Here is a 21,194-nt window from a genome sequence, read left to right as displayed (position 1 = left end):
TTATAGCAGAGCAGAAAGTCAAGGCGAGCTTTAAATCTTGTCCGCCGTCTCTTTAAGATGCATTGTGGCTCTGAACCGAAGCGCCAGCCTTTCGTGAAAAAAAAAGAAGATCAATGGGTCACGCTGTGCTCTTGTAATAAAGAAAGATGAACTAACATTAGATGTGCATCATTCTGGTTCATCTTTGTTTTGATCAAAAGCAGATCCTGGATATCAAAGCGACTTCCTTATGTGGCGTCCTAAATAACATATCTAAGTGGCACGGCTAGGAACCCTTATGTTCTCAAAGTGGTTGTCTTATAATATCCGGTTGTGATTTGGGTTATGTGGGACACATCTTTTGTTATCTGGCATCACAAGAACCACATCTGCAGTCTGCGAGACCTTTCCAGCATGCGTGTCGTCTGTTCCTCTCTGTTTCCGTAGGTATCCATCTTACCTGCCTCCAGAGGTTATTGCTCAAGGCTGTTTCTATTCCAGCGACCCCTCGATCATTGAGGCCCCGTTTCCTTCAGGGCCCAAAACAGACGTTTGGTCTCTCGGGGTGCTTCTGTTTGAACTCTGTGTGGTACGCTCTCAGAATTTTTAAAGATTCAGCTCAACAAGCACTGAACTGAATTTTACATGAAGGCAAATCATTAGTTTTTTACTCCCAGGATAGGAATAATTAATAATTTTACATATAGTGCATATGTTTTATTTCCCTAAGGGTTTTACTTTTATATTTTTTACTTTTACTTTTTTATAGTTTATATATATATATATTTTTTAAATTAAATACACTGAATATTGAATACTTTTGTGGCTTGAAACGCATTGAATAATGAATATGTTTGAAAAAATAATGTGAAATAGCATACTTAGTCCAATTATAAACATTCGATAAACATGACATGGATGGATGGATGGATGGATGGATGGATGGATGGATGGATGGATGGATGGATAGATAGATAGATAGATAGATAGATAGATAGATAGATAGATAGATAGATAGATAGATAGATAGATAGATAGATAGATAGATAGATAGATAGATAGATAGATAGATAGATAGATAGATAGAAGAAATGTTTAAACTTTTTACAATTGAGCTTATTTCAAATTTGATGCCTACTACAGGCACAGCTTGGCACAGGGCAACAAATGGCTGAAAAAGCAAGAACATTTGGATTCAGCTGGGAGATTGATATCAGGTCTGTTACATGATTAACTATAAAAGGTATGTCTTCGAGAGTCTCTCAGAAGTAAAGATGGACAGAGGCTGTGAAATCTGTGAAGGAGTCTGTAAAAAGATTTCTTTAAAGATACTTTAAAAACAATTTTCCTCAACGTCAAATTGTAAAGGCTTTGCAAATCTCATCATCTTCAGTGCTTAACATCATCAAACGATTCAGAGAAACTGGAGAAATCTCTGTGCGTAAGGGACAGGCCCGAAGACCACGGGCCTCCAATAAAAGTCTGGGCCCTAAGATGACCGCTCATCACCCTGATTATGTCAAAGACTTTAATAATTGGGCCCAGGAATACTTCCAGAAACCACTGTCTGAAAACACAATCTGCCGTAACATCTGCAGATGCCAGCTAAAGCTCTATCATGCAAAAAGGAAGCCATATGTGGTCCAGAAGCGCTGCCGTGTCCTGTGGGTCAAGGCTCGTTTAAAATAGACTATTTCAAAGTGGAAAAGTGTTCTATGGTCAGACGAGTCCAAATTTGACATTCTTGTAGGATATCACGGACTGAAGAGGAGGGAGGCTTTCCAGCGTGTTATCAGCGTTCAGTTCAAAAGCCAGCATCTCTGATGTTATGGGGCTGCATAATGGCATACGGTATGGGCAGCTTGCCTGTTTTGGAAGGCACTATGAATGCTAAAAGGTATATAAAGGTTTTAGAGCAACATATGCTCCCCTCCAGACAACATCTCTTTCAGGGAAGGCCTTGTGTATTTCAGCAGGACAATGCAAAACCACATACTGCAGCTATTTCAACAGCATGGCTTCGTCGTAGAAAAGTCCAGGGGCTGAATTGGCCTGATCTTTGGTGCATAATTTAACAAAAAATACGTCAAAGACGACCACAAACTCTTGGGACCAGAATGGGACCAAACACAACACCAACACTCCAGAAACTCATAACCTTGATGCCCAGAAAAGAATGCCTTTATTTCAATTTTGAAAAGAAAAGATGCTACACATGCACCATCCCAACTTTTATGAGACCTGTAGCAGGCATCAAGTTTTAAATGAGCTCAATTAGTGGAAAAAAGTGGAAAAATTCTCAGTTTAAACATTTTTTTTTTTATCTATGTTCTGTTGTGAATAAAATATTGGCTCATGTGATTTGAAAGTCTTAAAAGTTTTCATTTTATTCCAATTTAAAAAACATCCCAACATTTCCGCAATTCCCGCAATTTGTAGAAGGACGGACGGATAGATGGATGGATTGATAGATATAACATTTACTGTCTGATCATGTGACTTGTGTTGTCCAATAGGGAAGGCAGATCCTGCAGAACATTGATATTAGTGAGAGAATGAAGTTCATCATCACCTTAGGTGAGTTCATCTTTACTGTACACTATTTACTGTATGTATTCACGTCACAATTTTCTGTTGTAATGAATTTCACCATTAGAATATCTCAGATTTGTTTGTGTCTTATTGTCTCTACAGGATGCATGGATGACATAATCACTGTTCTTGCTGAGGAACACGGATGTTTGGATACAGTTAAGGCAAGTTTGCTCGTCTTTAATGGATAGTCTTTCAGCTTTGTACTTTACGTTCTAACGATAGATAGATCTCAATTTGATTGTTTTTTTTCTAAACCTTTTACTACAGGGCCAAAAAGTGCACAATCAGTGTCACAGTAAGATGTGGTTTGATCTCAAAGGGGTTTTACTTTAAAAGGCTTACTTTGAAATCTCTTAGATAAACTCTACTTAGCTTGACAGTGACCGTGCACTGGTCAAATGTTTTCCAAATGTCCTCATAAAACCTCACTTTCAGTGGAGATTAAAGCATGAATGACAGACAGTGCTGCTTTATCAGAGTTTAGCTGGGTTTGATGCTTTACTAATATTCTTGTCTCTGACTTTTTCCCCACAGGAGTTGCCTGAAAATGTGCAGGCTTTATTGAGGAAATGCCTGACGTTTCTCCCTTCAAAAAGGTAACCTGTTCAGTCCCTTTATAATGTCTTTATAGAAAGAAAAAAAAACTTAATCAACTTCCAGCTGTTTTTAAGCAGTCAGAGTGGATGGTTTGGCAGTATGTCATTATGCCATGGGATCTCTTGAGTAGGGTCTTACTTATATCTCTTTTAATTCTTGAACAAATACAAGGACCTTCATGTTAGCCGTTATTCTTATAAATGACAGTTGGTTCCCAGTTCTTCTTTCTTAGGGATGGGTAATATTATTATACAATTGATATTTTCAGCCGATACTCAATAAATGAATAATAAATATAAATGGAATATTTATAAATAATAAAACATATATATTATTATAAAAATAATAATGAATACAATCACATTGTTTATTTATTATAACAATTTTAATATTTTATATTTATTTAATATGATAATATGATAAAAAATGTATTCAATATGTGTGTGTACAAATTACATTTAATTATATATATATATATATAAATAAAAACAATATCATTATTAAATAGTTATAATTACAATTAACATTTAAAATGGTTAAAATCATTATATAATTTTTGAATAATAATAATTTAATTGTAATATTTTATATTTAAGGGCTATCACATGATTAATCACATTAAAAATGTCAAAAAGTTAGTTTTTACATAAATGTGCGTCTATAACTGTCTATAACTGTGATGCGTATTAATGCACACGCATGTATATATTTGAAATTGTGTATATATATATATATATGTATATATATATATATATATATATATATATATATGTATATATGTATATGTATGTATGTATATGTATGTATGTATGTACATTATACATACATTTCTTAAATATGTACATGCATGCGTGTGTATTCAAATATACATAATAATTATACACGGTACACAAATATACATTATGTTAACAGAAACAAAATTTTACTTTGGATGCAATTAATCGTGATTAATCGTTTCACAGCCCTTATATATATGTGAATAAACAGAGCAGGGCAAACTTATGCTTAATTATTAATAATGATTAGTCTTTGCTAATTGTTCCTGTCTTTTAGACCCACCCCAGCTGAGCTTCTTGGAGACTCTGTGTTTGAGAGCATTTCCTGTCAGTACACACCCTACCAGAGCCCTGTGCGTCTGTTCGCTGCCTCCCCGCGCTGCGCCCATTTAGAACTTCCTGAGGACATCAGTGAACTCTGCAAAGGTTTGGGTCACCAGAACTTGCTGAAAATCATTTTAATGACTATAAAAAAGTAAATGCAAAAAAAAAAAAAGCTAATGACTGTTCTTCTGTGTCGTATAGATGATGGAGAGCACTACCTGGCAGAGAGAGCCATAGATGAGGTCTATCACCTGTGGTGTCTGGCAGGAGGAGACCTAGAGAAAGAGCTGACCAATCAAGAGATCATCCAGTCAAAACCTCCCGTCTGCACCCTTTCCAAGTACCCGCTCACCTCTGATTCCCGCATTATGCCAGCTTTAGGATCAGCTTTACCATTATTTCAGAGTGTAGAATGAGACATCTGTCTCAAGTAGCCGTTTGCATTCAGCTAACTTGTTACCATTGTCGAATGCACTTGCTCTTTAGGTACATTTTAGAGGATGGCGAGTCTTTTGGTCAAGGCCGGGACAGAAGTTTCCTACTGGATGACACAACTGTGACACTTTCTCTTTATCAGCTCAAAAATGTAAGTGTGTTTGCTCGTATGGGCCATCAAATGTCAAAAAAAAAAAAAAAAAAAAGCGATATATTTTTTTCAATTTTTAAAAAAAAACTTGTTGGTAAAGTAGTACAATATTGGGGCTATTTCTATAGCACACCCCATATGAATTTTTTTTTTGTTTTTTTTTACAAAGCAAAAAACTTGAATGTACATTGACCTTTTAAAACACTGCTAATCTCTCGTTCTAGAGGCTGAAGGATGTTGCTGGAGAGACGTACTATCCTTTATTAGAAGATGAGTAAGAAATTTTCTCTTGTTCATTAGCTCTGATTTTGTGCTCAGTATTCTGGTGTGTTTGGCAGCAGTCGGTGTCTGTCTGATGGTACAGAAATGTCCCGTTTGTCCCGCAGGCAATCCAGCCTGCCTCAGTCTAACAGCAGTAATGAACTGTCTGCCACCGTCACACTCCCCCTCATTATCCGGGAGAGAGATACAGAGTACCAGCTCACCCGCATTGTCCTCTTCGACAGACTGCTCAAGGTCCTTTACACACACACACACACACGGACACACGCACACACAGTTTCTGAAAATGACCATGTAAGAATAGTTGATGAAATATCCTCATGATAGACGTCCACCCACAGGGAAGAAATGGTTCATAAAGATTCTAAATGATGTGCATTAAAATGCCAAAAGTTGTTTTTAGGTTAGTTTTACATTTGGGTTTTACATTTGGGGTTATTGACATTTTCATAAAGGACAGCAAAATACAGTCATTTCATGTCATTAATATTGATTTATCTGACATTTTTAAACCTTTTTTTTGTCGATGGCGATAGCTGAACCTTTTGCGTTGAGTAATAATTTATAGTAATAGACTTCATCAGCTCGTAAAATTAGTTTTAACACTCATTTTATTTTGCATAAAGAAAATGAATTATATTTTCAGGTTAGGCTTATGAAAATTAAACTAAATTTCTCCCACAGAAATCTCATTATTCTAATGCATTCAGATTTTTTTTTGAATTCCCTTTATTCTGATTAATAATTGCCATTATATTTTCATTATTACAATGCAGATTTTCATTACAATAATAAAAGGCAATATAACAAATATTACCATGATTTCTTTCTTTCTTTCTTTCTTTCTTTCTTTCTTTCTTTCTTTCTTTCTTTCTTTCTTTCTCTCTTTCTCTCTTTCTCTCTTTCTCTCTCTCTCTCTCTCTCTCTCTCTCTCTCTCTCTCTCTCTCTCTCTCTCTCTCTCTCTCTCTCTCTCTCTCCCCCCCCCCCCGTGTAATAATGCCATGGTTACCTTAATAATAATTACATGTTTTGCGTTCACATTTTAGGCGTACCCCTACAAGAAGAACCAGGTCTGGAAGGAGGCGAGGGTTGATATTCCTCCTCTTCTGAGGGGTCTGACCTGGGCAGCATTACTAGGAGTTGAGGTATGGACAAAAACTGCATTTTACACCATTTTGTTCAGGCGCTTTACGACCTTTTCAAAAGGGAACTTTTGATTTCTTTCGAGTGGAATGAAAATGTTGATGCATTTGCAGACTAAAAAAAGCATGCTTGGCATTTTTTGGTCATTAATGGACTATTGATTTCTGCGTCCACTTGATGTGTACAATCAAATGTTGACATAAATTCAATACACATTTCGTTTTTAAGCATTTCATTTTTCCATTTTAATAGTAAACATGCCTCTTAGTACATTCAGATCAGTTTATAAACTCCCACAGGGGGATATCCAATCAAAATATGACGGCATCGATAAGGACACGCCCATCCCCACTGATAGACAGGTGAGAATCACTTCCATGTGTTTGATAGTCTTTGCACTGATTGAGGTTATTGAAAAACTGAATAATTCATCAGCCTGTTGAATAATTCACTTTGTTTGCGGTGTTCCTGTCTTCACCTTTAAGCCGTGTTATGATTTGACTATCCACTGCTGAATATTTCAAGCGATCCAGGAGCAAACAGCGTTGACTGAGACATGTCTCCCACCTCATCTGAGTTCATTTAAGAGCGCAGATTTTCTGCATTAGAAGCTTTAGACATTCGTTCAGCCTTTGTTATCATATGTGACGCAGATTGAAGTGGACATCCCTCGCTGTCACCAGTACGACGAGCTGTTGTCGTCACCTCAGGGTCACGTCAAGTTTCGGCGGGTGCTCAAGGCCTGGGTGGTGTCTCATCCTGATCTGGTGTACTGGCAAGGTGATGGAGCAATAGTTGGCTGGGGGGGGTTACAGTTTCACTCTTTCTGCCACTAGATGGCAGCAAAGCCTCACAGTGTTTCTTTTGTAACGGGCATCTTTAGGGTCTGCTGGCCTAAAGGGACTTACTATCTGATAAAGATAACAGATCAAATCAAGTGTGTGCCCTGATGTGATTTATTAATGTCTGTGTGGGAGAGTCTCACAAAACCTGTCAAATCATCTCTGGCTCATATTTCCACCTTAATGCAAAGAAAAAGAAAATTATTTTTCATATTATATAATATTATATCAGAAATTATATTCTCTTTCAAGGAAATTAAGCTTATTTTAGGACCATTAATGTGTTTTTTTATTTATTGTGCCATTTATTATCATCACAATAATGCACATTTTCCACTCCAAATTATATTTTACTGTTTAAATTATATCTCATTTGATTTGATCAATTAGCTATATTTTCAGGATGTTATTTTCACTCTAAAATTGGCAAAAGGAAATAATAAGATATTATTAAGACAATTAAACTGCATTTTTTTTTATTGTGGCATTTGTTATCGTTACACGTTTCCCCAAATAATCCTTATCATGATATGGAATTTTTCTCAGTGGTGATTCTCATTATATTGTCATAACTGTAAACAGTAATTTATGCATATTTTAATTAAAACACAAATCTCACAGCAATTTGTAATAAATAAATAAATAAATAAATGCTGCAAAACTGGCATGATTTTATTTTGCAAAATATTTTCAGGATGCCATTTTCACCCCCAGAATTCTCATTATTCTTAAGCATTGAGTTTATTTGCAAATCTTGTTTTCATTACTGTATTACGATGCTGATTTTCATGGCAGTTACTATTAACTCAATACAACAAATATTGCCACGATGTATACGTTTACATAATCTTTCTTTCTTATTTATTTAAAAATCTTTACCCTCCTAAAATAGGCTTTTATTTTATTGGAAGTTCTTTTGTGTATGTGTTGGTGATTCTCTCATTTCATATTTTTGCTTAAGGCTTGGACTCACTTTGTGCACCTTTCCTGTATCTAAACTTTAACAACGAAGGTAAGATTTCTGGATGACGCTTTACAATGAGGTCTATTAGTTAATGTTTGTATATATATATATTAACTATCAAATAACAGTGAGCTTTAAGTTTGTTACACTGTTTATTAATATTTGATAACATTACTTGTACTCCTATACAAATACAGCTGTTCATTGTAAGCTCAGGTCATTTAAATAATTTTTTAATAATGTATAAGTAAATGTTGAAATTAACATGAACCAATATTAATACATGCTTTAGAGTTATGTTTCATTGTTAGTTCATGTTAACCTATGTGTGTTACAGATTTATGGCCATTTTTAACCATGTTCCTGATAATAGTGCGTCTAGCTGAGCTAACGGTCTTGATTTCTTTTCTTTTTCCTCCTAGCTCTTGCATATGCATGCATGTCAGCCTTCATCCCCAAATATCTGTACAATTTCTTCCTGAAGGACAACTCGCACGTAATACAAGGTAAGGTGACGTTTCTGCCCCGCTATAAAGAATATGGCTACAGGATTGAGAGCATGCAATTTTCAGTGCAGGCTAAAAAAAGAAGCCACATTTTACCAATTTACACGTCTTGTGCACGTTTACATGTGCTTGCTTGTGTTGCAGCTGTTTCGTAAAAATCCTGTATGTGTTTATGACTGTTACACTACATTGATTACAGCCGTAAACACTTAAAAGATTTCAGTAGCTTGACATTTGGGCATGTTTGTTGTTGAGTTTTGCTAGCTCAGCTGTCAGCACTTCAGCAGCAGAATTGCTTTGTTTTGCTCTATGCCTAAGCTTTGAGCAAAGTGTTTCTCCTGCCATGGGTATAATGTGGTAAAAGTGTTTTTGGCAGAAGTACAAATGCCTGAATGCTCTTATTCTTCACTTCTCCAGAGTATCTGACCGTCTTCTCGCAGATGATTGCGTTCCACGACCCTGAGCTCAGCAACCACCTGAACGAGATTGGATTCATACCTGATGTAAGTGTAAAAAACAACATGAAATCACACCAAACTCACCCTATATTTACTTTGTTTCATGCCCCATGACATCAGTATTTTATTCTTGTGGATTTTAGTTCATTCCTGTTATGCTAGTTAAAAAAAAGAGGGCAGTATTGTGTCTAAAATGTACTTGAATAATGTGTAATATTAACTTTTTGTATTAAACTAGTTAGAAATTTGTTTAAATCACACACAAGATATTGTTAACAGTAATAGTAGTAGTTTGGTTATTTATTTATTTAAAATAAAATCGAAATATTTAATTTGGTTATTTATTTATTTGTTTAATATAAATATGATAACATTTCATTTAAAAATAATAATAACATTTTAATGATTAATTATAATAATTATAATTGTTGTAATTGTAATAATAATTTATTATTTTCTATCATAATATTAATATCAATAATACATTATTAAATACAATTTTGTCTTCTAGTTTCAGTTTGATTTCTTTCCCCCCCTAATTTATTTAGTTCTAATATTTTTGAGTATATATGACTACTTAAAGGGATAGTTCACCCTAATATGAAAATTTTGTCATCATTTACTTACCCTCGTATTGTGCCAAACATTAATAAGTTTCTTTCTACTGCTGAACAGAAAAGAAGATATTTGGAAAAATGTGTGTAACCAAGCAGATAGAACAACCATTCACTACATAGTAGAGTGACCATTTCTAGATGTTTTGGGGAATGTAACATGTGACATGTATTATATTCTGCTGAAATGAACAAAATTACTTTTGCTGAACGAGATTTAAAGATCAGAGTCTGTGAAATTATCAGAACGTCCCACTACTATGCGTCGCTCAACATACGTCATTTACTCCGTTGCTCTGATGGGTTGTAGGTCTATCCAATTGATGTCTTTCCTGGTTCGGTTGAAACAGGCCCAAATAATCACAGCCCAATGAAGAAGTATCAGACTCATATTCTGACTAGAATTGAGTATGACCACGTCAGGCCACGCTAAACCCATACACAACGAGAAATTGGAGTGGCGTGCCGCTAAACCCTAGCGTAACAAGCCAGACCCACATCAAGATGTTTGGTCTGGAAACTCATCATTGACAGGACTCAATCCGAGGGGCGGGATTAAGTTACCTTTTTTGGTTAGTTTGTCTTTCAAACTCCCTCTGCACGCAGTTGGATAGCGCTACAACCAACCAGAGCAACGTGAAGCGGAGCTAGTTGACAGATTAAACATTCGCCGTATCCAGTCTGCAAAACTCCGAACACATCTTCCCTTCTTAAGAATGACTTCAGTGCCGTTCTTTGTTCTTTTCTCAGAGAAAAGCTTAACTCCAAGTCTTCCAGAGTCGCGGTCAAAGCTGATTCGAAAGACCACCGTTCGCCAGCTTCTGTGTTTACTAGCAGCACGCAAATGCAACTCGGCCGTCCTTATGTTAAGCCCCGCCCACTGACTCTATACACGATGTGATTGGCCTGACCAGAGTCTGGTTTTTACAGCTCAGAAGTGTATTGAGAGTTGCTAGACGACACTTGCGGCAGATTAGATTTGCTGCCGCTAGGGTGCGTCTAGATTTCTAGGCTAGCTAAACCCATACACAGCCAAGAAACTGAGCATCATGCTGTTAAACCTATACTCAACGAAAATGTAGAACGCTGTACTGTTAAACTCATGTAATGTGAAATCTCTGCAACGCTGGACTCATACGCAATAAGAAATCAGAGCGCCAATTTGTTGAGGGGGTGGGTTGGGCTGTTTGGTTGCACTGCACTACAGCCACCCACTCCAAATTCCCACCCCCCTCCACTATACAAATCAGAGCCCGGGGTCCTTTAGACAGGTCCGCTTCCAGTGCATGACCGTGTCATAATCTGTACCTGGTATGAGCCCTGTTTTTTTTTCTTTTCCTTTCCTGAGTGATTGAGTTCATCTACACTTTCTCGTCCAGTCACACATCAGATCTCCAGTGGCTTCTGTCATTGATAGGGCGTTCACACACACAGCTGACCCTGAGATTTGAGCTCTGGCCAAGGAACATTCTAGGATTCTCAAACCCTCCCTCTTTATTTTATAAAACGCCGTGTTGATGTCTCTCTACGCTGATGGATAGGTGACCTCCACAGACAAATCCTCCCACAGCTCTATGATTGAGGGTCCAAATAAAAGATGAGATGTGGGAATCAACGCCGAACTGGTTTTTGATGCAAGAGGAGTGAACTGGTGTTCTGTTCAGCCTCCGAACAGCTGCTGTTATGGTTTCGGCAGCAAGAATGAAAAGAAGACTCGAGAGAGGATGTAACCGCTGCCGAGCTCTGAGAAGAACATTATATACGCTTAACCCTGCCACGATTCCCAATGCATTTGATCTGGAAGTGTTTGTTTTCTTGTCAGAACAATCCCAATGTCACCTTGCGCTCTTTTAAAGGGGCCACATTAATAGCATTTTACATTTTTATTGAAAGGAGATGAGCCTTGTTTACAATTGCCTAGAATACCCTAACAACCATTTGGTCAGCCCTAGCAACCACTCAGAACACAGTGATGTGTGTTATGCATAGGCAAACACCAGTCATATTGTCTTCAGGAAAGTTAGTTATCTAGATTATTTTTGTCTATAACCAGATGCTTTCAAACCATAGTTGTTTCTTCCCATAGTTGTCATTTTAATTTTCACTGTAGTTGGGATAATATTTGATCTTGATTTGACTTATCTTGGTATTATCAAACTGTCTTTGAGGCATGTTTACATCTTGGCTGATGTTAGTTGAGGACTTGGCTCAGTTCAGTAAAGTCTGCATGAGTTTTATTATATTTGGCAGCATAAGGCCTGAAATTCACAGCAAAGTGACCTAGTTTTATGTCCTGCTTCATGTTGGCATTTCTGATGATGTTGGATAGGCCCATTTTTGCCAAAACTAACGGATATTATTTTGCGTTCCTTTCTAAGCATTCCTTGTATAGCTCGAGCTATATTATATAATTTTGGACCTAATTTGGTAATGTTTTGATGCAATTAAAGGTGGCATTCTCTCAGTTCACTTTCTTTTAATGGAGATTTTAAGAAAAAAAAAAAACTTTTATTCAACAAGGATGCATTACATTGATCAAAAGTGTCATTTGTAATGTTATGAAAGATTTCAATATTTTTCCTTCGTACCTTCTTCTATTCATCAAAGAATCCTGAAAAAAAAGTGCTTTCTTCAAAAATATTAAGCAGCACAACTGTTTCAAAATTGATAATAATCAGAAATGTTTCATGTGCATCAAATCATCATATTAGAATGATTATGTGACACTAAAGACTGGTGCTGAAAATACAGCTTTGCATCACAGGAATAAATTATGAAAATAGAAATCAGTTATTTAAATTGTAATAATATTTCACAATATACAGTCTTGGTGATCATACAAGACTTCTTTTAAAGACATTATACCCCAGACTTTTGAATAGTTGTGTATATTGTTCTATATTGGGTGTCAGGATATCATTGGACCTCGTCCCATCATGCACCGCTCCTTGTCGCCTCTTAATGCGGCTCCTCCGTGGCAGTGCTGTCATGGTTAGCAGCGGTCAGTCCATCTCAGTTGGAGATGGAGCTCTTCCCAGCAGAGAGCTGAGCTGGCTAGACTGAAGCCTGTCTCGCGCTCATCCTCTCATTTCTCCCTAAACCCCTCCGAGGCCGTGCCACCAATCAACTGCTGAAATGGATTATACATCCTACCCAACCGCAACAGAGCAGAACCATGGGAAAAGAGGCAGTGTTGGAACAGGTGCTGGAGGGAGACGGCAGCGAGACGCAGAGATGTTGGCTGTTCATTACACTCCCACACACGTTCTCTCGTTTCACACAGTGCTGTGAAGCAAAGGCCTGCATTACAAACACAGGTTTCCTCTGATGAATTGAACAATAGCTGAGGTGTTTTATTGGGAATTATAAAAGGGCCCGTGCTGTTTATTCATATTAATCACATTGTTGCTCATGCAGAAATGGCTTTTGTGCAAAAATGAACATTCTTTCTTTTCGTTCCTTTCAGCTGTACGCGATCCCGTGGTTCCTTACAATGTTCACACGTAAGTATCTGTGACTCGTGTTGACTGCAGATCTGAAGCATTGGGTCAATGTTTAACTATTTATTTCGATGCATAGATAATACATAATGCACAAGTTTGAAGATAGTTTAGTCTACTTGAATGTTGAGCAGAGACGATCCAGATGATAAAACTGTAGAAGGACATACAATCTTATAACTGATTATAATCTTTCTAAAGTTATTTGCTCGGTCGTAATTTATGCTTTTTTTTTTGCTGTAAAATATGAAATATCCGTTTATCTTCAAAGACATAATCAGAACAAGAATTGTTCTCTTTCAGAGAACGTTTGTTCTCTACAGAGATTTGCCTTTCCAAAACAATAAGCACTGATGGACTAATCATGCATTGTTTCATCAAACATACTGTAATGTGCAGTAGCTTTTGGTAAAAATACACATAATAACAATAATAATACTAATAACAACAACAATAATAATATTCTTCTTATCATATATTATTAATAGTAATATTGGTAATGCTCCACATGGCTCCAGGGGGTTAATAAAGGCCTTCTGAAGCGAAGTCATCCATTTGTGTAAGAAAAATATCCATATTTAAAACAAAGTGTAATCTCTAAGTTCTGGTAACCGTCGTACACGTGTTCACAGGAGTCTGCCGTTCCAGCTTATGATGCCGGACGCAGGCATGGCGTAAGTTACGGTGACAAATGTGGAAGTGCAGAGGAGAGAGCAAAACAAAACTTGGTTCTGGCATATTCTCACCAGACCATCCTACGTCATAAACGCCAGTCTCTCGTGAACGCTTGTACAACAGTTAGTGGAAGTTAGAGATTACACTCTGTAAAGTTTTAAATATGCATATTTTTCTTTCACAAATGCATGGCTTTGCTTCAAAAGGCCTTTATTAACCACCAGAGCCGTATGGTTTACGTTTATGATGGATAGATGCACTTTACTGAACTTCAAAACAGAAACAGCCATTCACTGCCATTATAAAGCTTCGAAGCTATACCCATTATAAAGCTAACCTTTTTTATAATTTAGTAAATAATGGGCTAATTTTCATTTTTGGGTGAACTATCCCTTTAATACAACAATTATTTTTGTTATTATTATAATAGCAGTAACGATATTAACAATGTAAAACTGTACTTGTATAATTAAATTATGTCTTTTTAATGGTCACACAACAAACAATAAGTTACGGAGTTACACTTTTAAAAAAAAAAAAGCACAATAACACAATAAAAATGCTCGCCTTTTTTCTTTCATATAATAATTTTTTGAAACATTGATAGTTCCTGTTTTGGAATCTGAAAATACACAATCTGGAATTACAAAATACACAATATAGCAACAGCTATGATACAGTAGGCCTGTTGACCGTATTAATGCACAGCTGTTATAGTGCAAAGGCGGCAAACTATTCTAGCAATAAGTCATTTGTTGTCCCATTTTCTTCGCAGATGTGTTTCCCCTGCACAAGATCTTCCACCTGTGGGACACTCTGCTTTTGGGAAACTCCTCTTTCCCCTTTTGCATCGGTGTAGCTATTCTACAGCAGCTGAGAGACCGTCTGCTGGCCAACGGCTTTAACGAATGCATACTGCTCTTCTCAGACCTGCCCGGTAAGAGTCAGCATGTACACTCACACAGAAAACATTTTTTCATTTCCATATTCTATTGTAGAATTTGAATTGTTTTCCACTAAAGTTCAACTATAATATTATTCAGGGTTTCTTGAAGCAAAAACGTCTTGATTTTAGTTTCTCATGACCATCTCTGAACCAACAAGCTGTTGCGTCTGTACCTTTAAGACTTCTATGTTTAAATGACATCTGTGTACTAATTTAGTTGTGTCCTCTCATTCAGCAGGGCAAGTTGTTGAATATTGAGTAGGCACTGACATGGGCAATTGTATGCTAATGGAGATTTGCGAATTACTTCTTTGCAGTTCAGTTTGCATAAATTTGCATTGTGAATTAATATTTCTGCATTAAGTTTTTGGTTAAAGTGGTAGAATTATGTAGACCAGGTGCATTGTGGGTAAAACAACTTTATACTATTGAAACGCTGATTGAGTGTACACTCATAGAAGAAAAGGTTTTATATAGGACCTTAAAGGGCTCTACAGGGGTGACCATGTAGTTATTAGGCATTCAACAAATGGAGGATGGAGGGTGCTGTGGATGGTTGAGAAGTGCATGGACTTTGGCGTCGGTCCATGTATCACTGTTTTCCATGTTTGTGGAGTAAGTAAAGTGCCCTCCACTAATATTGGCACCATAGTTAAATATGAGCACAAAAGGCGGTGAAAAAAAAAACTCTTTAAATAAATCCTGTTTATCCGTTTGATCTTTCATTAAAAAAATGCTACCCTTTTTAATGAAGTAAAACAATTGAAAGTGAGATGAAAATCACATTATGAAATAAAAACATTTTCTCTACGTTGGCCACAATTATTGGCACCCAATTACTGCAACATCCATTTGTCAAGATAACAGCTCTGAGTCTTCTTCTACAATACCTGATGAGTTTGAAGAATACCTGACAAGAGATCAGACATTCCTTCATACAGAATCCCTCCAGCTCTTCCAGATTTTCCAGATCCATGTTGGTGCTTCTTCCCTTCAGTTTATCACTCATTTTCTATAGGGTTCATGTCAGAGGACTGAGACGGTCACGGCCATGGCAGAAGCTTCGTTTTGTGCTCAGTGACACATTATTGTCTTGATTTTGATGTTTGTTTTGGATCATTGTCCATTGTTTCACCCCTGAGGGCGGAAATGGGGATTTTCAATGCCTTAGCTATTTTCTTACAGCCACTTTGTATTTTGTGAAGCTCAACAATCTTTTGCTGCACATCAGGGACCGTATTCACAAAACATCTTAAGGCTAAAAGTTGCTACTAACTTGCCAATTTAGGAGAAACTCTTGAAAATAATGGGTGTGTCAGTCCTAATTTTAAAAGCATTTTAGCTCTAAAACTATCCTAAATCTCAGAAAAGCTGCGAGCAGTCAAGAAGACTCCTATGTCACTAAGGCCAAATCACAAACAATGCTAATAGCTAGGGATGGGTATCGTTAAGATTTTAACGGTATTACTACTCTTACCGATACTGCTTATCGGTCCGGTACTTTAACGGTATTCTTATCGGTACTTTTTGATATATATATATATATATATATATATATATATATATATATATATATATATATATATATATATATATATATATATATATATATATATATATATATATATATATACACACACACACACAATTAACAAAAATACACATTATATAGGCCTATACAGTGCTTTAATTTCAGGAAGAATTCTAGTAAAATAACACTGCATAGTTTATCATAAATAGCCAAAATAATGCGTAATAAAGCTGAAGTTATTAATTCAAGAGCTGTGAGTGATTTTCTCTTTGCATTTGGTTGTTTAATTCGCAGTAATTCATCAGCATGTTTATTAACACCACTGCCTCTTTAAGACAGATGTGCAGCTCTAGGCGACTGATAATAGGCAGATGCACTACATTTTCTCCTGACTATCCATATAACTACGTCCATTTTAGACACAAACTAAACCTGTTAAACTGTTGTGTTTAAGAGACTCTCCAAGCCGGGATTTTGACATAGATGTTTGGGTACATTTGATCGTTTAGACGCGAGTGTGAAACCGAAAGTGTAATTTGCTCGTCTCGTTGCGGGCTGTTTCGGAGGGCGCGCGCCGACTTGGGAACATCCTCTTGCGCACATTTCAAATTTCAAATCGCTCTTTTTATTATTAAAACGCACCCCACAATTTACCAACAGTAGCTAGACTGTATTTTACAACAATCCCTGATCGTGCTGATTCTGTCATTGCGTTTGAGTTTTATGGAGAAATGACAGCGTGGGCTACTGCTGCAAAGGGAATTAGCCTACATAAGTTGCGCTAGACATAAATATTATTTTAATCTTTGGAAGCCAAAATCTAAAATAAAATCAGACTATCACAGATCTAAAGTGTAACCAGGCTATGTTTGACTAGTTATGCCCTCTGTCGTTTTGCTCGTGGTCTCTCTCTCTCTCTCTCTTTCTCCACACGTGTATTTTCAAAAGTACCGACAGAAGAACCGATAAGGTCCGAGCTTATCGATACAACGGTCTTTCAAAATTCACCCCCGGGGCCCGTTTAATACCGGTTTTCGGTAACCATCCCTACTAATAGCTGTTGCAGACCTTTCTCTCCTTTCTCTCTTCCACTTCTGTTCTTGTCTACTCACTTTCCTATCATAATTAAAAGGCAAAAATAGCAAAAATAAATCATATATTTTTATTTAAAGCTACACTGTGTAACTTTTTTAGTTTATTCTTAGCTAAAAACACTTAGTTCTTTAAAAAATATATGTGCTCATTAATGTATATTTACTTCTTTCAAGTAATAAAGTATTCTCGTAATTTTATAATATGCCGTTGAAAATACATACGGGTGAGGGGTTCGGATGGCGGTCGCCATGTTGCCCCTCCATCTTGAAAGTACATTAGCCAAAGAGGGACATACCCGTAAATTCAAGCTTCGCCTTTCGCGTTTTAACATTCGATGGCATCGTGTCGAATATGAAGAGGGGGATTGCCGTTAATCTTGGACTAAATCGGCCACCGTAGGAGTTAAAACGAAATCAGAATTGAGAGGAAAAGAAACTATTATTCACTGCATGGTCATATACCTTTTCACCGCTAGATGGGGGAAAATATCACACAGTGTAGCTTTAAAGCTGCAGTCCGTAACTTTTTGTGCTCTAGCGGTTAATAAACAGAACTGCACGTGTCTTGCGGAAGAACCTTGCAGCCGGAGCTACTTCTCTCTGTTTATGTCTATGGCGAGTCACGCAGGGGCTGTGCACCTCCGCAGTGGATCCTACCAGACCGCTCTGAAATAGTCCCAATATAAACACTTATTATAAGTGTACCATAATGATTCAGGGTAAGACAAAAACATGGTTTAGAAAATGGATTCATGTTGTACATTTTCATTGTATAATATTTGTAAATCTTGAACACAAAAAAAGTTACGGACAGCTTATATTTGCCATGCTGTCTAGGGGGTCGAGGGCTCTGAGTTCAGAATTTAGCCCAAACCCAGAGTATTCCCCCTTATCCCCAGCTGGGCCTAGAGTGAAGGATCGGGGTGGCGGAGGGATGCAGAAAACTGTCGAGGTAACTTGGTTGTATACTGCATCCCTTCTCTAGAATTGGTTAGATAGTTCTCCTCCCAAACTTATAAAACATAATTTTTTTGATTGAGAATACAACGTAGATGACATATCAAATGTTTAAACTGAGAACATTTATAATTTTAAGGGGAAAATAAGTTGATTTTAAATCGACACATCTCAATCAACATATCTCAAAAAAGTTTGGACAAGGTCATGTTTACCTCTGTGTGGCATCCCCTCTTCTTTGTATAACAGTCTGCAAACATCTGGGGATTGAGGAGACAAGTTGCTCAAGTTTAGGAATAGGAATGTTGTCCCATTCTTGTCTAATACAGGCTTCTAGTTGCTCAACTGTCTTAGGTCTTCTTTGTCGCATTTTCCTTTTTATGATGCACCAAATGTTTTCTATGGGTGAAAGATCTGGACTGCAGAATGGCCATTTCAGTACCGGATCCTTCTTCTATGCAGCCATGATGTTGTAATTAATGCAGTATGTGGTCTGGATTGTCCTTTTGGAAAATGCAAGGTCTTCTCTGAAACAGACGACGTCTGGAAGTAGAGGTCTTCACGGGGCACCCGAGACCCGTGGACCCGGGATCCGACCCGGGACCCGTACGGGTTCGGGTCTATTTTTTAAATGGTCAGCCGGGTCCGGGTCGGGTCCTAATCTATTACTTCGGTTCCCGGGTCTGTTAATGTTGTAGCCTATGTAATTCGTCAATCGGACTCGGAGAACACCTGGCCGTGAGAGTCAGCGCGGCTTGTGTGTTTTGTGTAACTTACAAATTGCTAAATTAGGATAAGAAAAGTGTGAGCCGGGAAATGAGGTTTAGAAATACACAACAACAACAAAAACACAAGCGCTCTCTCTCTCGCGCGCGTGTGCTCTCTCAGCCTTTTAGAAAGCGGGCAGATTTAATGCAGGCGCGCGGTAATAATGTACTCAAGAATATATTTCAAATCAGCAACAAGACCTCAGGTGAACTGTCACATAAATGTTTTCTGTGATGCTCAAATTGCGTAAAAAAAGGCTCATATTTCAGGGTGCTCCAGCTGACGCGCGAGTGCAGTCTCAAGCGCGTGTCATGTTTCTATGGCAACCCGAGCTTCCGCAGACCGCAGTGACTAATGACTTTAAAAATAATATGAATGAACTGTCTTGTTTAATCTTAAAGTTCTGCTAGTCAGACTCAGAGAGATTATGGCAAATAAATAATGGTAACGCAAGCGGCCATGGCACTAAACGAGCAATAGTTATTAGTTCAAAAGGGCAAACAGTCAAAGTTATTATGCGAATTAACTCATAAATCCGTCACTGTGAAATAAAATTGACTTTTACAGCTGAAATGAGTGAATTAAGCATGCTTGGAACAATTAATGAGGAATATTGTAATACATCACAATCAAGGTACAAGGGAGACAACGGCTAGTTCATTAACTTGTTAACAGCAGTAACGTTATATTGTGTAATATGAGACAATCGGGTCCAGTCGCGTCTGTGTCTTCCCGGCTGGTTCGGTTCCAGCTATTAAATAATAGACGGGTCCATGTCGGTTCCGGGTAATATATTTTTGGCATTTTTCGGATCTGCACGGGTCCGGGTCCAGTTTTTGAAATAATAGACGGGTCCGGGTCGGGTCTGTGTTGAACATTGCGGGTCTCTTCGGGTTCGGGTGCGAATTTTTGGACCCGTGAAGACCTCTATCTGGAAGGGGGATATGTTGTTGTAGAACTTGTATATACCTTTCAGCATTGATGGTGCCTCTTCAGATGTGTAAGCTGCCCATGCCACACGCACTCATGCAACCCCATACCATCAGAGATGCAGGCTTCTGAACTGAGCGCTGATGGGTTGTCCTTGTCCTCTTTAGTCCGGATGACATGGCGTTCCAGTTTTCCAAATAATAACTTCAAATTTTGATTCATCTGCTCACAGAACAGTTTTCCACTTTGCCAATATCCATTTTAAATGAGCCTTGGCCCAGAGTAAATGCCTGCTCTTCTGGATCATGTTTAGATATTCCTTCTTTTTGGACCTATAGAGTTTTAGCCGGCAACGCCGAATGGCACGGTGGATTGTGAAAACACAGACAATGTTTTCTGGAAGTATTCCTGAGCCCATGTTGTGATTTTCATTACAGTAGCATTCCTGTATGTGATGCAGTGCCATCTAAGGGCCTGAAGAAGGCCCCTACGCACAGAGATTGTTCCAGATTTTCTGAATCTTTGTATGATATTATGCACTGTAGATGAGGATAACTTCAAACTCTTTGCAGTTTTTCTCTGTGAAACTCCTTTCTAATATTGCTCCACTATTTTTCACTATTTTTTTGGTATTTATTTGGGAATATGCTTTAGAGATATTACTCATACAAATTTCTAGGAGTGCCAATAATTATGGCCAACATGAATTGGAGAAAAACATTTTTTTTTCATATTGTAAGTTTACCCCCACTTTCAGTCGTTTTACTTGAAAAGCAGGTTTATTTTCACAGCCGTCTTATACTGCTTATATTTACCAAGGGTGCCAATATTAGTGCCAATATGGCATACAGAAGACTGTGTAAGCTCTATGTTTACACAGCTTTTTTTTTTAAAAAAGGTGGTTGCCTGTGTCTCATATGGCAAGGGTTTGGCCAGTCGGCATCACTGGTAGTTCATATTGTGCTGGGTTAGACACTACTCCATAGTATGAGCTAATTTAGTCCCCCCAAAAGCCATTCATATAACTAAAATCCCTCAATTCTAATAACCTGTTAAACATGAAAGTATTATGCAATAAGTTAGGGAATGTTTCCTTATATAGAACCTTTTTGAAATAAGGGGTTCA

General features: G+C 37.5%; 1 protein-coding gene across 1 annotated transcript in view; it reads left to right on the top strand.

The window, feature by feature from the left end:
- Nucleotides 1-21,194, top strand: part of tbck (TBC1 domain containing kinase) — a 68,989-nt gene that overhangs the window by 5,564 nt on the left and 42,231 nt on the right. Inside the window, exons 6-22 of the mRNA XM_067440977.1 lie at nucleotides 427-568; nucleotides 2,496-2,556; nucleotides 2,674-2,735; nucleotides 3,109-3,170; nucleotides 4,225-4,373; nucleotides 4,473-4,611; nucleotides 4,758-4,857; nucleotides 5,082-5,131; nucleotides 5,244-5,373; nucleotides 6,187-6,285; nucleotides 6,583-6,645; nucleotides 6,937-7,063; nucleotides 8,087-8,137; nucleotides 8,512-8,595; nucleotides 9,013-9,098; nucleotides 13,134-13,170; nucleotides 14,618-14,779. Coding sequence (XP_067297078.1) covers nucleotides 427-568; nucleotides 2,496-2,556; nucleotides 2,674-2,735; nucleotides 3,109-3,170; nucleotides 4,225-4,373; nucleotides 4,473-4,611; nucleotides 4,758-4,857; nucleotides 5,082-5,131; nucleotides 5,244-5,373; nucleotides 6,187-6,285; nucleotides 6,583-6,645; nucleotides 6,937-7,063; nucleotides 8,087-8,137; nucleotides 8,512-8,595; nucleotides 9,013-9,098; nucleotides 13,134-13,170; nucleotides 14,618-14,779 — 1,604 coding nt within the window. The remainder of the gene's footprint in view (nucleotides 1-426; nucleotides 569-2,495; nucleotides 2,557-2,673; nucleotides 2,736-3,108; nucleotides 3,171-4,224; nucleotides 4,374-4,472; nucleotides 4,612-4,757; nucleotides 4,858-5,081; nucleotides 5,132-5,243; nucleotides 5,374-6,186; nucleotides 6,286-6,582; nucleotides 6,646-6,936; nucleotides 7,064-8,086; nucleotides 8,138-8,511; nucleotides 8,596-9,012; nucleotides 9,099-13,133; nucleotides 13,171-14,617; nucleotides 14,780-21,194) is intronic.

The sequence above is a fragment of the Pseudorasbora parva genome, chromosome 4 (genome assembly GCF_024679245.1).
Source record: "Pseudorasbora parva isolate DD20220531a chromosome 4, ASM2467924v1, whole genome shotgun sequence".
NCBI lineage: Eukaryota > Metazoa > Chordata > Actinopteri > Cypriniformes > Gobionidae > Pseudorasbora > Pseudorasbora parva.
Note: the sequence above shows the minus strand (reverse complement) of the source record. Positions and strands in the feature narration are given on the sequence as shown.